The sequence below is a fragment of the Triticum urartu genome, chromosome 4A, assembly GCF_056163025.1.
Source record: "Triticum urartu cultivar PI428250 chromosome 4A, HENAU_Tu73, whole genome shotgun sequence".
In the NCBI taxonomy this organism is placed as follows: Eukaryota; Viridiplantae; Streptophyta; class Magnoliopsida; order Poales; family Poaceae; genus Triticum; species Triticum urartu.
The window spans coordinates 467,111,369-467,126,523 of record NC_141876.1 but is presented as its reverse complement, the minus strand read 5'-3'; the positions used below and the strand labels follow the sequence as shown (position 1 = coordinate 467,126,523).

Sequence of the window (15,155 nt, the reverse complement as noted above, 5' to 3'; positions counted from 1 at the left end):
ACAATGGCAAGTGCTTCAACCTCTCCCATTGTTGTCGGGTCATCAAGGACGAAGAGAAGTTCAAGGCGCAATATGCCGCCCTCAAGGCACGTGGGGGGAAGAATGCCATGGAGGATGTTGGGGAGGGCGAGCCGGCACGGCCGAGGGGGAAGACCAACTCCAAGAAGGAGGACAAGCGAGATGCGGCCACCAACGCTTTGATCGCAAGCATGAACGGCATGATTAACAAGAAGGACTCAAGGGAGGAGGAGCGCCGACGTTTCAAGGCGGAGCAAATGATGCTTTCATGGAGATCCAAAGGAGAAGGCTTGATCTTGACACCGAGAAGCAAGCCAAGATGTTCGAGCTCGAGGCGAAGAAGCAAGCCAAGATGCTAGAGATCGAGGCCGTCAACGCCAAGACAAAAGCGAAAGAAGTGGCTCTTGCAAGCATGATGACCGGGGTGGAGATTATGAAGGTGGATCTCAACACCGTGTCGCCAAGGAAGAGGCCGTGGTTCGAGAAGATGCAGGCCGACAAGCTCAAATTCGACGACAAATGATCTATGGCGTTGAGGGACATCTTTTTTGTATGCCGGCTGGTGTGCCGGCATGACCACGGTCGCCGCGATGGCGTGGTCGAACTCAAGCCCCACCTTTTTTTGTGTGTTGGCATGTGTGCTGACCGGCTGGCGAGTGCGCCAGTATGAACTGTGGTATTTTCTGAAGCCGGCATGGTGCCAACATGAGACATGGCCGCTGGCATGATCGGCCGCGAGCCTTTTTTATTTAAAAATTAAATGCAGACATGAAATGGGTCGGCACATTGGCGCATTGCCGACCCAAATGCAAAACTGAATGGATGCCGGACGAGCGACCAATTTAAATAAACAAAAAACAGACAAATGCACCGTCTGTTCGGGTCGTTTCATTAAAGTTGCTCTAAGGCCTTCACCCCAACCTGCTTAGGTCAAAATTGGCGGCACCTCCGGCGTCTCAAACGGCCTGGAAACCTGTACACCCCATTGTAGCCACGAACCAATCGATGCCTTCCAACTAAGGCCACAAGTCTGGAACAAAAGGTAGGAATGTCTCCACCTGCCAGTCTCCAGAACCTTCCCGCGCTCTCCAGAACCCAAACCCCACACCCTGGAGCCGAGTCCAACTCCGCCACGACTCGCCCGTCCCCACCCCCGCGGTTTCCTCCTGTCCGTCCAGATCGCATCCGACGGCCGCGGCCACCCAAGGAACATTCTAGAGCCCATCCGCGGCCGCGGCACCACAACCTTTTAAATCCAACCGCGTGTCGCCTCTCTGCCTCGTACACCACCTATTCTCCCTCCCTACCCGCGTGCTCCGCTCCAAGATCCAACCAATCCCGCAATTCCCTTCGAGGTTGTTTCTCCGCTCGACTTGTCGACGAGATCATGGCCGGAAAAGGAGACGGGCCGGCGATCGGCATCGACCTCGGCACGACCTACTCCTGCGTCGGCGTCTGGCAGCATGACCGGGTGGAGATCATCGCCAACGACCAGGGCAACCGCACCACGCCGTCCTATGTCGCCTTCACCGACACCGAGCGGCTCATCGGCGACGCCGCCAAGAACCAGGTCGCCATGAACCCGATCAACACCGTCTTCGGTAAGCACATCCCTCTGTTATGCTCTGATCTGTTCTAGTCCTCTGTTTTCATGTCGTTGGCAGATCGAGATCCGTGTGGCACAGATCTAAACGAGCCCGTGTCCTGTTGTTTGTTTGCAGATGCGAAGCGGCTCATCGGCCGGCGTTTCTCGGACTCGTCGGTGCAGAGCGACGCCAAGCTGTGGCCGTTCAAGGTGATCCCCGGCCCCGCTGACAAGCCGATGATCGGGGTACAGTACAGAGGCGAGGACAAGCAGTTCTCGGCCGAGGAGATCTCCTCCATGGTGCTCAACAAGATGAAGGAGACGGCCGAGGCCTACCTCGGCACAACCATCAAGAACGCAGTCGTCACCGTCCCCGCCTACTTCAACGACTCCCAGCGCCAGGCCACCAAGGATGCAGGCGTCATCTCTGGCCTCAACGTCATGCGGATCATCAACGAGCCTACCGCCGCCGCCATCGCCTACGGTCTTGACAAGAAGTCCACCAGCGTCGGCGAGAAGAACGTGCTCATCTTTGATCTCGGCGGCGGTACCTTCGATGTCTCCCTCCTCACCATTGAGGAGGGTATCTTCGAGGTCAAGGCCACTGCCGGAGACACCCACCTGGGAGGCGAGGACTTCGACAACCGGATGGTCAATCACTTCGTGCAGGAATTCAAGAGGAAGAACAAGAAGGACATCAGCGGCAACCCGAGGGCGCTCCGGCGGCTCAGGACAGCGTGCGAGAGGGCGAAGAGGACACTCTCCTCCACCGCCCAGACCACCATCGAGATCGATTCCCTCTTCGAGGGCATCGACTTCTACACTACCATCACCCGCGCCCGGTTCGAGGAGCTCAACATGGACCTCTTCCGCAAGTGCATGGAGCCCGTTGAGAAGTGCCTCCGGGACGCCAAGATGGACAAGAGCACCGTGCACGACGTTGTCCTCGTCGGAGGATCCACACGTATCCCCCGTGTGCAGCAGCTCCTCCAGGACTTCTTTAACGGGAAGGAGCTCTGCAAGAGCATCAACCCTGACGAGGCCGTCGCGTACGGAGCCGCCGTTCAGGCTGCCATCCTCACTGGCGAGGGCAACGAGAAGGTGCAGGACTTGCTCCTGCTTGACGTCACGCCGCTCTCGCAGGGCCTGGAGACGGCCGGAGGCGTCATGACCGTGCTGATCCCTAGGAACACGACAATCCCCACCAAGAAGGAGCAGGTCTTCTCCACCTACTCTGACAACCAGCCCGGCGTGCTCATCCAGGTGTATGAGGGCGAGAGGGCGAGGACCAAGGACAACAACCTGCTCGGCAAGTTCGAGCTCTCTGGGATCCCACCGGCGCCCAGGGGTGTCCCCCAGATCACCGTGTGCTTTGACATTGATGCCAACGGTATCCTGAACGTCTCGGCGGAGGACAAGACCACTGGGCAGAAGAACAAGATCACAATTACCAACGACAAGGGGCGTCTGAGCAAGGAGGACATCGAGAAGATGGTGCAGGAGGCCGAGAAGTACAAGGCTGAGGACGAGGAGCACAAGAAGAAGGTGGACTCCAAGAACGCCCTGGAGAACTACGCTTACAACATGCGTAACACCATCAAGGATGACAAGATCGCCTCCAAGCTTCCCGAGGCCGACAAGAAGAAGATCGAGGATGCTATTGACGGTGCCATCACCTGGCTCGACAACAACCAGCTCGCTGAGGCTGAAGAGTTTGATGACAAGATGAAAGAGCTGGAGGGCATTTGCAACCCCATCATCGCCAAGATGTACCAGGGTGCCGGCGCTGAAATGCCTGGTGGTATGGATGAGGATGCTCCGGCCAGTGCCGCAGGCGGCAGCAGCGGCCCAGGGCCCAAGATTGAGGAGGTCGACTAAATGATAGATTTAGATCGCCTACTATTCTATACTTTAATAATGTGTCTTCCATTGTACGGTGGATTCTAGTATCGTTCTGCAATTTTTCGTTCAGGCATATATACATTGCCCCATCTTATGTTTAAGTTGATATTGAAACATGATTATTTAGTACTACTCCCTCCGTCACAGTTTAGAAGGGCACAGTTAAATTTGCGTGCGTTTCCATAATAGACAAGGTTTAGGGCGCATTGTATTTATTTCTAATAGCTAATTAGTACTCCGATATACTATTTCTATATGCATGTATAGTGTGAATGCTATTTTTTAGCCCATCTCACAACCAATAGATAACCACCTAGGTTCCAGAGAATTTCCAAGCGCGCTTTCTAAACCGTGGCGGAGGTAGTACTAGAAGACAGTATACTTGGTTATCTGCAGTTATTTCACGTTTATTTATCTTTGATTGAATGTCTGGTTGCTGAACTTAGCCTGTCATGAATCTCTAGTTGCTACAATCGCTTTAGAAGAGGTTTCATTGCAACTAGTATGGACTGTGGAGCAATTGTTTCTAGATGATCAAATGCCTTTCTAAAACGTTCGGGCTGGGTATTTTTTTTAGAACCAATTTCTTCATTATTTATTATTGGCCGTTTGACAAGCTGTTCATTATTCTAGCATTGCAAGATATCCCGTGAAAGTAAACATTTGTCATGTGAAATAGATGTTGCAAGTTTAGCTCAGCACATTACACGATTACCACATAACTATGCAAATGCCCACAATTTTCAACTGTGTTTAATAGGTTATATTAATAGGGGATAAGAACCTAGATTTTTTTTTCTGTTAGTCGATGGTCAAAACTTGGAGAAGCTGCTTTCTAATTGTTCTGAGTTGCAGACAATGAGAACTGAGAAGTTTTAATTTTCTTTTTTGTTTATTTCGACTTGTGTTGCTGTCTGTAAAAGAAATTCTTAATCCCGAGATAGTTGGAATGAGTATTGTTGCTAAATTTCATAGAAAGGTTGTTGGCTGCCATTCTTTGGACCAATGCATCTGTTTCTTGTGCTCAAGCTCTTTTTTACCTGATGAGATTCTATCAAGTATTCTGTGGATAGTTGGGAACACAGACAATTCTACATTACTTGAAAAGGTATTGTACTGAATTTGTATATGCAACTTGTTGTGACTAATCCGTAGAGTTGGTCCTCACAACTTCGGTGATTTCTCTTCTTCTAAAATTAAATTTAAATTTTGACATATATGGACACGTTATGTTTCTTTTGTAGGGCTTTTGTAACAAAAAAATTGTCTTAATCATCTTACTCATTCTTCTATACATGATGGTTAGGCATATGTGTTGCGTTTGTCTGCTCAACTCGTTTATCAGTTCACCATACCCTGACTCGAATAATTTCTATTGACTGTTTCATCTTCCCAAACACTTATTATATGGTCCAGTCTTATTCATTGCTACCATATCCAGGTTATCCAAACAGTGTTAGAATTATCCTTTGTCAGAGTGAGGTCCAATTTTTTTTCATGGCAATTGCTTGGTTCTCTTCTGTGAAAATTCTTCTCTTAGCAATTTTATCAAAATTTTAGCTGCAGAGGCCTTATGGTCTTTTGAACTAGCATCTACTCCCGAGCATATTGAATGTGATAACGTTTTATATTATGGGACGGAGGGAGTATTTGCTTATCGGTCTACAATAACTTTTATTTTCGGGGATGCGGTCTGCACCCGAGGTGATCAGTAAATTCGTTTAAAATAGTAAAAGAATTCAAAAAATCTGATTTTTTTGTGATGCTAGATGCTTATGTGTGCGAAGCTCGTGTCAAATTTCGTGGAGTTTGGACATTTCAGTGGCTCTCAGCAAAAAAGACAAATTTTAGGACAGTAAGAAAGTTTACTCACGTATTGTTTTGACCGATTTTGTCTTTTTTGCTATGAACTCCTCAGATGTCCCAACAAGCTGAAATTTGGCAAGAACATCACGCACTGTAACATCTTCCACCTAAAAAAATTCAGAATTTTTTAAAGTTTTTTTAGTATTACTCTCTCAATTCCACAATGTAGTGCTTCCTCTATCCACGTGCTTCAACTTTGACCGTAAATTTAACTACCAAGACCGATTGCGGCGGGAGCAAAAATTATATCAGTGAATTCGTATTCGAAAAAAGTTTTCAATTATATAATTTTTTTCTCCCGCTGCAGTTGGTCTCGTTGGTTAAATTTATGGTCAAAGTTGGACCTCGGGAAGCGCGGGCACACTATATTTTGGAATGAAGGGAGTATTTAGTATTTACTGTTCACGGGGTGCAGACGAGCCTGAGCACCGAATTGAATATCTTTTCCTTTATTTTTCCACAATCCTACTGTAAAACTATTGTTGCCTGTTGTTATGTGTAATATGATTCGGTTGAAATTGTCAGCCCAGCTGAACTATCACAACTACTTTCATCTTATTATACTATCGTCCAGCTGAAAAATTCCCATCCTCTACATTTGCATATGTTCACCTGTTTGGCAGTTTCTTATGTGAGTTACTGGGTGCAGAGCATTGACTTCATATCAACTGTCATCGATGATCAAGATGTGATTGCCATGCTTATCCAGCCCTTGCTTAAAGTGGGTTTAGTTGACCGTGCTATTGGGTTACCAACAACTGAGATTGAAAGATCACCAATGAGAAGCTAGACAAGTATGTTGAATTCATGAATTGAAATTCGGTAAGATTCTCATTTATAAAAATTATCTATTGCAGATTTTGAATTGTTATTGTTCAAAGGTATCAAGGAAGCTTCTCATGTGCATTTTGACAAATTTTCTTTAGTTCAAGAATTTCCAATTGTCAAATCTAATGAAGCTCATCAACTATACGCATTTAGCTCTGTAATCTGTTTAAGTAGTGCCTCTTTGATTCACAGGATTCTGAAATGCAGCAACAGTTAAAGGTATATGTCAGTGTCATGCCATCTTGAATCATATAGGATTGTATACCTCATGAATTTGCACCAAAGGCTTTTTGATTACACCATATGATAAGATCTTTCCAAGAGGTTGGAGTAGATGGAAAGTGTCCTATAAAATATAGTGCAAAGAAATCCTTAGGAGTTAGGAAATATTCCTATGGATTGCTCAGTCATACGTATACATTCATAGGAAACACACCTAAGGGCCTGTTTGGATATGCGGTATTTCTCTAGAGATTTATGGGTTGAATGCTGAAGCTCCCAAGACAGCTGTGCAAGCAATTCTCAAGGATTTGAATCCTTTACAGTCCCGTTTAAGGTCCTTGTTTTAAAGGGCGTGCTATGCGTCCGCCGGAAAGATAGGCCGGGTTGCGAGCTGTCAGATCTGGCGCATCGAGTGGCTGAGTGACACCTTCGCCATTGCAACACAGGTCTTGTTACAGAAATTTTGCAACAGAGGTCCAGTTGCAGAAAAGTTTTGCAACAAAGGTCCTGTTGCAGAATTTTTTTCGCAACAGAAATCTTGTTGCAGATTTTTTTTTGCAACAAAGATATTGTTACAGATTTTTTGCAACGGAGCTCTTGTTGTAGATTTTTTTTTTTTTGCAACAAAGATCTTGTTGCAGGAAAACACCCGAGAAGAGAATCAGAGAGAGGGCCATGGGTGGAGAGAGAGGTGCGTAAGGAGAGAGGAGGGAAGGGGAAAGGGGCTCGCAGCGGAGTGCCATGGGAGATCGTTCGGGGAAGAGAGGGCTAAGGAGAGAGGAGGACGAAAGGAGAAAGGGGGTCGGCGGCGGCGTCCTCTGGCGCGGCGGAGATCGTGCGCGCATCTGTTGCGTGGCTGAGTGGTGGCGGCTCTAGATGAAAGTCGGGAGGGAGAAAGTGAAGATTGGCTGCTGTTGAGAAACAAGTGATTGGCTGCTGAGAGAGAAGAGCGGCAAGATAGATTTTTTGGAGACGGATACCTGAGGAGATAAGGTTCAGCAACGATGTGACTCACGGGGACATGCGTCAAGCAGCCGAAGCGGTCGACGCACAGGCTTAATCAGCCGGCTGACAGGAAGCTTTTCCCTTGTTTTGAAGAGATCCTTACAGCTTCATGTAGAATATTTGTTATATTCCATGTCTTCTAGGCAAAGTTTAGGTCCTTAACTATGTTCTGAGATGCGGCCTTTTTTTTTCATATTACGGTCTGAGCATTATAAATTTCTTACATTCCCCACTTCCTGTTTTTGATTTAATAGGATTGTGGCTGCATCTCTCTGTCACTGCCATAACCCATTCTTAGTTCCTGAATTTTGAATTAATAACCCGGGACAGTAATGCTTACCTTCTGCTGAACACGTTTCAGGTCGGATTCTCTTGATTTGATCCTTCACTTTATGGAAGAATTATCATCAGCTATACACAGTGTTTCAGAGGCAACGTCATCAGAGTGACCGGCTGATTAAAGTGTTACTCCCTCCGTTTGAAAATAAGTGACGCTGTTTTAGTAAGGCAGTAGTTAGCATGATCAAGTCACCTGATAAACATTTTGGGCATAATTAAGGAGGAAGTGTCGTGATTTGCAAACATGTGTAGTAGCAGCAAGACAAGGAAGCAGGCTGTGCTGGTAGCATCCTCCGGAAATATATTGAGCATACATTAATAAAAAGCCCCTAAATTTGCTATCCGTAAGTTGCCTGAATTCTCGGCGTGGAGAAGGCAAGACAGAGACGGGAGTCAAGACCTCTCTGGAGACGGGGACGCTGCCATAATTCAAGTGACAAAAATGGATTCAAGTTATATTCTTCAGATGATTTATATTATCATAACTGAAGATCTGAATCTTGTGCCCTTTGGTTTGAGAAAGAGCTACTATCCCCTTCAACCTAATCCGCTATAGCTCTTTACGCTGTGCAGAGCTTCTTCTTCTAGCTCGACCAACATGCGGCAGAAGTCTTCAACATCCTTGACTGCTTCCTTGAATGTGAACCTGAACTCTTTCCAATGGTACTGCTGAGGGACATCAGGTGCGGTAGCTCTTTCAGGAACCCTGGCAAGCACCTCAAATCCATGGTGATCAACGGAGAGCAAGAGTGCATCCTTCAAGCAAAGAAAAATAGGATAGTCAACAGTACTGTGACAATAAGAGGACTTGGTTAATTTGGCCGGAAAGCTTCAGAAATGAGAAACTAATAATACACTTATCCTACATTGCGCATTGTCCAGATATACAAGACACTTACTCTGGCAGTCACATCAAAATACTCGAAACAGAAAAGTATAAGTGCTCTCCGCCTTGGGTCACTCCTGTTGATACCATCAATAAGCCTCGAAGAGAATGGCACTACAAAGAATAATATATGCATTTAGAAACCGAACTATTACTGCAACATTAGAAGGTGCAAGTAGAAAAGTACATTCATTTAAGCAATCAACTAGCATCTTAATGACATTTCTAGAATTAAATGCTGCCAGTCAGTAAAGTTGTTGGAAGGTACATAAGTAAAGATGCATAGCTGAAAAAAGAATCTCGATAAATGGAGTTTTATTTACCCAATTGTCACATCAAGGTATACAACCTCATAGAGTACAAAACCCGGCCAGCTGAAATCAATTAAGTAGAAACTTACATAGCAGGTCGGCTTTTGGTGGTTCAAAAGTATCCAACTCGATATTATGGCTGCTCCCCAATGAATCTATGAAGACACACGAGCTGCAATATAGATATCTCCGCAATCACAAATAGTTCCTTTTAATTAATTACACAGATGATCAACAGATATTTAATGCACCAATGGTAAACATAAAGACTAGATAATGAATATTAGAAAACATAAAGGCATATTACACACCCAATTTCAAACTTCAAGATATTGTAGGAGCTCTCTTCATTGAGTAAGCTAAGGAGACCTTCACTGCGCGACCTACAAGTAGCACTTGCGGAAGACAATACCGTTGAAACCCCATAAGTAGCTTCGCTAGCAGCTTTATGTTCCTTCAGAATAGCTTTCTTAAGGCTCTCAGCTATAACTGGAACCTTAAGAAGAGCATATGAAGCACAATCAGTACCACTCTGCCAACTACAACTGGGAAATCGAACATGGTTCACCCATGCTGGGGGTCTTCAAAATGGGCTTACCTTTGTCTCCTTCATGCGCAGGACATCGCCGGTCATAGCAACCCGGGGAGGCAACTGCACAAGACAACAATATCACCACGCGCTAGAGAAGGCAATCAAGCAACCATGCAGCAAATTGTGTTGCATTTGAGCTTATAGAGAAAGGACCGACCTTGTTGAGTGACTTGAGCAAGCTGGCAAGGCGACCTGGGACTGGACTGGACACCGAGAGAGAACCCCGCTCGTCGATTATAATGTTCTATATGACAGCCGTTTCATACAAGCAATTCATCAGAACATAACAGCAACCACTATTACAAATCAATCAACCATCTAAGAAAAAGATAGAGCATTACAATGTTGTGCATGTCGTTCTCGGGCACGATCAAGTAGGGCATGCCCTTTTGGACCATGTAGTGCACTCTCGACGTGTAAACCTCCCCCTTGCTGCCCACAACACCGAGCAAGACCAATCAAAAACAAGGAAATTTGGTATTTTAGCTGCTACTCGCACAAGCATATGGATCAACAGGTTGAGATTGTAGGAAGTGGCGTGCGCACCTTCCCTTGGCGTCGGCTTTGATGGTGTTGAGGTGGGCTTCCCAACTGGCGCCCAGGATGTTCTGCGAAGGGCGAGAGGGAGTCAGTGAGAGAGCCTAAAATCGGAGGAGCGAATCGCAGAGGATGCTGGCGAGAAGTACCCGGCACTTTTCGGCGGCGGAGAGGGCGGTGGATTTGGCCTTCGCCATCGCCATGGCCTCCGCTCCGCGCGCGCACCAGCTGCTCGCGGAAATGTGTCGGGGGAGCGAAGGGGCGCCGCCGGGGGTGAACGGGTGGTGCGGGTCTGCGGGATCGACCAAGAGAGCTGCAGAGCCCTGGGCTAGGGGTTCGCGCGGCCTTTTGGGTCTTTCTCGTGGGCCAGTGGTTTAATTCAGAGCTGCTGGGATTCGCGAAGGCTGCGTTGGCGCGCGAGTGCTATATCTCGCATTAAGCGAGACCGACAGCTATCGCGAGCGCTAGGGGATTGGAACCTCCTGGTTGAGGGAGAGCGCGGCTAGCCAAGTGTCTGACTCGAAATCATTATTGAGTAGTAGTGCGGGTATACTTAAGTCGAAACAAGCCGGGTTCTGCACAGTTTCCTCTCCATTTCTTCCTGGGGTTTTCCGTTTTGTTTTCCACCATTTTTTCTCTGTTTTTCCTTGGCTTTACTCGTTTTTTCTTTGGCTTTACTTTTTTATTTTTTATTTCTTTCCTTTTTCTTCAAATACTTGATCAACCTTTTTTTAAATCCTTGATTAACATTTTCATATATATGATAAAACAAATTCATCATTTTTTATTAAATGGTCAGCATTTTTTCCATACACATTTAAATTTTTTCAAATCCTTGTAAACATTTTTCAAATACTTATTAAAAATTACCAATGTTCATTAAAAAATTAATTACATGATCAAAAAATTTATACACATTTTTTGTACATTTTTGTATGCATGTTAAACATTTTCTCTATAGACATTCAACATTTTAAAATACTTGATCAACATTGTTTTAAATTTTATTATAGTGTTTTTCTGTAATATATATATATATTTGGAATATTTGAAGTATAAACAAAAGCAAAAACGAAACATAAAACACAAAAAAGGAGGCTGTGGCCTCCCCGGTACTGGGTCGGCCATCTTGGTCTCTCCTTCAGCGAGGGTTCCTACCCTCTCGCTGAAGGCGAGACATAGGCGCGCCCGACAGTTCTCTGTCTGAAAGTACCTACAGTGCTTGGGCCGGCCCATTTGTGTAGGGTTAATAAAGGAAAAAAGATGCGAATTGTTTTATTTTGTTTTTCCACCGTTTTTTCTATGTTTTCATTCGGTTGTTTTATTTTCTTTTCTTTCATTATTTTTCTTTTTCTTTTTTTATTTTTTTATTTTTTTCGTTTCTTTTGTGTTTTTTCTTTAATATTCTCTGGTTTTCTGAATTATTTTTGCATTTGTTTCTTCAGTTTTATGTTTCATTTTATTTTTTTGCTTTTCATTTTCTGGGTTTTCTTTTTTTCTTTTGGTTTTCATCCTACACTTTGTGTATATCTCAACAACATTATTCTAATACACGTTTAAAACTTTTTCAATAAAAATTTGATTTTTTTTAATACATGGTCAACATTGTTTCTACACATTTTTAAAAAATCAAATGCTTGATTACATTTTTTATTTTAAGATTAACATTTTTTGAATAGATGGACAATATTTTTATGTACATATTTAACGTTTTTTAAATGCTTGATTTATAGTTCTCGCGGCCAAGATGACGGAGAGCTTCGAGGGCATCTTAGCGAAGAAGGTGGGGACGACGTGAAGGAGGAAAAAAGGTCGAGAGGTTTAACATCTTGATGCTGGCGATCAAGAAGAAAATCAACCTTTAAGAGAAAAAGACCAAGCTCGAAGAGAGGAGAGTTGAGCTTGCGGCCGCATCGAAGAACACCAAGATATTGACCATCAGGATGTACGAGTTGGGTGATGATGTGATGATGATCGTGCGCGCCATCCGTGTCAAAATGTTGAAGCGATTGGCAGCCGAGATGAAGGCGACCAAAAAGGAGGCGGGTGGTGAGGGGAAGTCAGCGGCAGAGTGAGCGAGGAGAGTGGGACTAAAAATTCTGTGATCGGACGCATGCAAGAACTCAGCCTGTGGCAACAATGTGGCGTTAGGTTTTTGCAGAGCCCCTTCGGGGACCAGCCCTGAGAGTAGGCCAGAGGATGTGCCTTCGGCACCTTTTTCCTATTTCTTCTTCTTTTGTCCTGGATCTCCGGATCACCACATATGTCACTTTTTCCACTGCTCCCTGCTTAAATCAATGAAACACCAGCCAAGGCTGGCCCTTTCAAAAAAAAAGTAAAAATAATTCAAACAGGATCCGTTTAGGAAGCCCACTAGTTTACAACTACGTGCCTAAATATGTAGGATCAATATCTTGTAGATCATCTTTTGCAATATCATGAGAATATTAAATATCAAACAAACCAACCCGTGCAAACGTAAAACAAGGTTGGTCTTCGATACAGGAATTGATAGTGTTCATTTGATTTTTCAACTTTCTGAAAAACAGTTCGTACCAACACATGTTTATTCATAATAAGGCCAGTCTGCCACAATAAAAAAACACTTAACACGACAATATGCCACATTAATAGAAGTCTTTTTTGGTGCCACACTAGTCAGAAACATACTGCATTCCAGGTTTACCAAAATGAATCCACTCAAAATATCAAACAAGGCAGCTGAACTTTCCCCTGCTTCCCAGAGTCCTTGATGCTTCCCCAATAGAGACCAAATTATCATAGATGTATGCATCCTTTATTGTCGCAATAGCAAAACCCGTGATGCTTGATAACATAACTATTGAGCTGGTGTTCTATGCATCACCATATGGCTAGAGTTATGGCAGCGCCCAATTTGGGTCACAAAGATTACATGCACATGATAAATTTCACCCCCGCTAGGAATTCCATCCAAGAGAATACATCATTTATCAACTCATCAAGTTCCCTAGCACTTTGAATAAAAAGTGATTCCTTCAAACTTGATAACCATTGGGAATATATGTTACACTGGACAGGTGGGGTCAATCGATGATCAGATACACCGAAACAGTGGCATCACCTGCAGGTGGAAGAAGTTAATATTCAACTTTTTTGGATCTAGAAAAATAATAGCTTAGTATACCAAAAAGAGAACTGCATCCCTATATTATATAAATATAAAGAGAGAGCAAAAAGAAGTAGGGCGCAAAAAATTCAATGAAAATGTTGCATTCTCAAACTGCAACTTACCTAGTACATGTAGATACTGAGGATAAACTTCAAATCGAAAGGCTTGAGAAAAGGAGTTCAAGCTCCTCATCCTGCGATGTGGTCCTCTGCGATGGAAAAGGTAAAAAAAAACTGAGCACAGTAAAATGCAAGGTCATCCAAATGTTTAAGTGAAAATTTGTTAACAATTCAAGTGATCAAAATTAAGATACCATGCAAAATAACTTATTTCCTTAGACCAAAGCGGCTCTGAGTATGGTGTTTTCTGGGAAGGCTTCTTTGCATAAGAACATAAACAAGTATCATTCAAATAGAACCGTTGCCTAACAAAGTAACAATGATTCCAGTGTAATCTCGTAAGGAGATGCTCTTTAAACCGATCTAAGATGATATCCTCTTGAGGAGATGCTTTAAGGAAATCTTATCCCTAACTTAGACAATCTTAGCTAATGTCTTCCCTGGCACAGTTAGCTACCCGATGCCTGAGCTCATTGCATGGCATGTCGCCTACGTTCCTTGCATCAGACGCTAGCAGCCACGTATGTAAGACCCTGAATTTTGGCCCTTTTCTTTTTTTCAAATCAAATTGGTTTCATTTGGATTTTTGCCTTGTATCTTATTTGGAATTGTTTCTTGGACTTATAGTCAACTAAAAACCAAACTATTCTTCTTGGACTTATCTAGTGGGCCCAACTCTCCAACCCTCTAACAATTTCACCTCAAACTCATTTTCCAAACTTTTCTAAGTGTGCTCTTTTCTCCAAAAAGAATATATACTCTCAAGGCACTTGGGTTGTGAAGCAACGACCTTTTCTGCCCCTCTGGAAATTTCCAAATCATTCACCCAATTTCTTTAAGATCAACTAACACCAGAAATTCCAGTAACTCAAACAGAAACTTTTTCAAATGACCACACCATCTTCAAACTCTTTCCTGAACAAAATTTAAGTTTACACAACAAGTACTCTATAACTTTTTGCAAACCTTTTGAAACTTGGCACACACACCTTAGCATATAACTACACCACACCAAAGACCAGATCCAGCCCCCCCTCCATTCTCCCCTAGACAGCACAAACACCTTCCTACCAGAATGAACTTGGCCACCTTGCAGTCCATCCAGTGCACCTGGAGTTCCTTGCAAGCCACGAACACTACACACACACCACCCCTAAACTACTAGACACGCTGCTAACCACCAAAACGCACCCAGGCCCCCCAGCACCGTGGTGACCACGGCACTGGCATGCAGAGTGCATGCTCTGGACGCTACCTCACCCCTACCCGGACACCTGCGCCGTCTTCCACGTCCCCGGCGCGCCCTGCCTTGCGGGCAGCCACACGCGGCCTCCTGCGCAGCACTAGAACCGCCCACATGATTGGACAGCCCCCCCCCCCCCCCCCGACCAGAGGACACACCGCCCATGGCCCTCGGTGATCGCCGTCTTCCGCCGCCCACACGATCAGCCCCCAGAACCCCCCTACCCACCCCCTACGCACGGCCAGCCCGCTTATCCACTGGCCTCGGTTGTGGCTATAAAAGGCCACGCCTGCCTCTCCTATCGACCACGCCCCACTCCCTCCTCACCAAATCGGGCAGCAGCACCCAGCAGCAAGGCCGGGCAGGCCTCCTGCTGCCGTTCGAGCCGCATCGTCGCCGCCCGTCGTGCCTAGGCCACCCCAAACCACGCCACCACCACTGCTAGCCTCCCCACACCTCACTGACCCCGACGCATAGCTTACGCGCTCGAATCCTCGACATATCGCCGGAGTTCCCCGACGCCCGAAGACCACCGCCGGAGAAGAAGGGGC

General features: G+C 45.3%; 2 protein-coding genes across 2 annotated transcripts; one reads left to right on the top strand and one right to left on the bottom strand.

The window, feature by feature from the left end:
• Positions 1-1,288: 1,288 nt before the first annotated feature.
• LOC125552132 (heat shock cognate 70 kDa protein 2-like) lies at positions 1,289-3,637 on the top strand. The gene is made up of 2 exons (XM_048715614.2): positions 1,289-1,619; positions 1,740-3,637. The coding sequence occupies exons 1-2, from the start codon at positions 1,406-1,408 to the stop codon at positions 3,479-3,481; spliced, it is 1,956 nt and encodes a 651-aa protein (XP_048571571.1). The 5' UTR covers positions 1,289-1,405; the 3' UTR covers positions 3,482-3,637.
• A 4,343-nt stretch (positions 3,638-7,980) lies between these two features.
• Positions 7,981-10,410, bottom strand: LOC125553962 (uncharacterized). Its single transcript, XM_048717600.2, has 9 exons — positions 10,241-10,410; positions 10,101-10,162; positions 9,896-9,986; positions 9,712-9,798; positions 9,561-9,614; positions 9,274-9,458; positions 9,052-9,134; positions 8,665-8,765; positions 7,981-8,521 (listed from the first exon to the last, which is right to left on the bottom strand). Exons 1-9 carry the CDS (start codon positions 10,292-10,294, stop codon positions 8,303-8,305), a joined length of 936 nt encoding a protein of 311 aa, XP_048573557.1. The 5' UTR covers positions 10,295-10,410; the 3' UTR covers positions 7,981-8,302.
• Between the last annotated feature and the right edge of the window lie 4,745 nt (positions 10,411-15,155).

Excerpts from the sequence above, each read along its gene's own strand:
- LOC125553962 (XM_048717600.2), bottom strand. The coding sequence starts at position 10,294 with ATGGCGATGGCGAAGGCCAAATCCACCGCCCTCTCCGCCGCCGAAAAG. Across the intron at positions 10,163-10,240 it reads CCGCCGCCGAAAAGTGCCGG|AACATCCTGGGCGCCAGTTG; the intron begins GTACTTCTCGCC and ends CGCCCTTCGCAG. Across the intron at positions 9,987-10,100 it reads AAAGCCGACGCCAAGGGAAG|CAAGGGGGAGGTTTACACGT; the intron begins GTGCGCACGCCA and ends TGTTGTGGGCAG.
- LOC125552132 (XM_048715614.2), top strand. The coding sequence starts at position 1,406 with ATGGCCGGAAAAGGAGACGGGCCGGCGATCGGCATCGACCTCGGCACG. Across the intron at positions 1,620-1,739 it reads CCCGATCAACACCGTCTTCG|ATGCGAAGCGGCTCATCGGC; the intron begins GTAAGCACATCC and ends GTTTGTTTGCAG.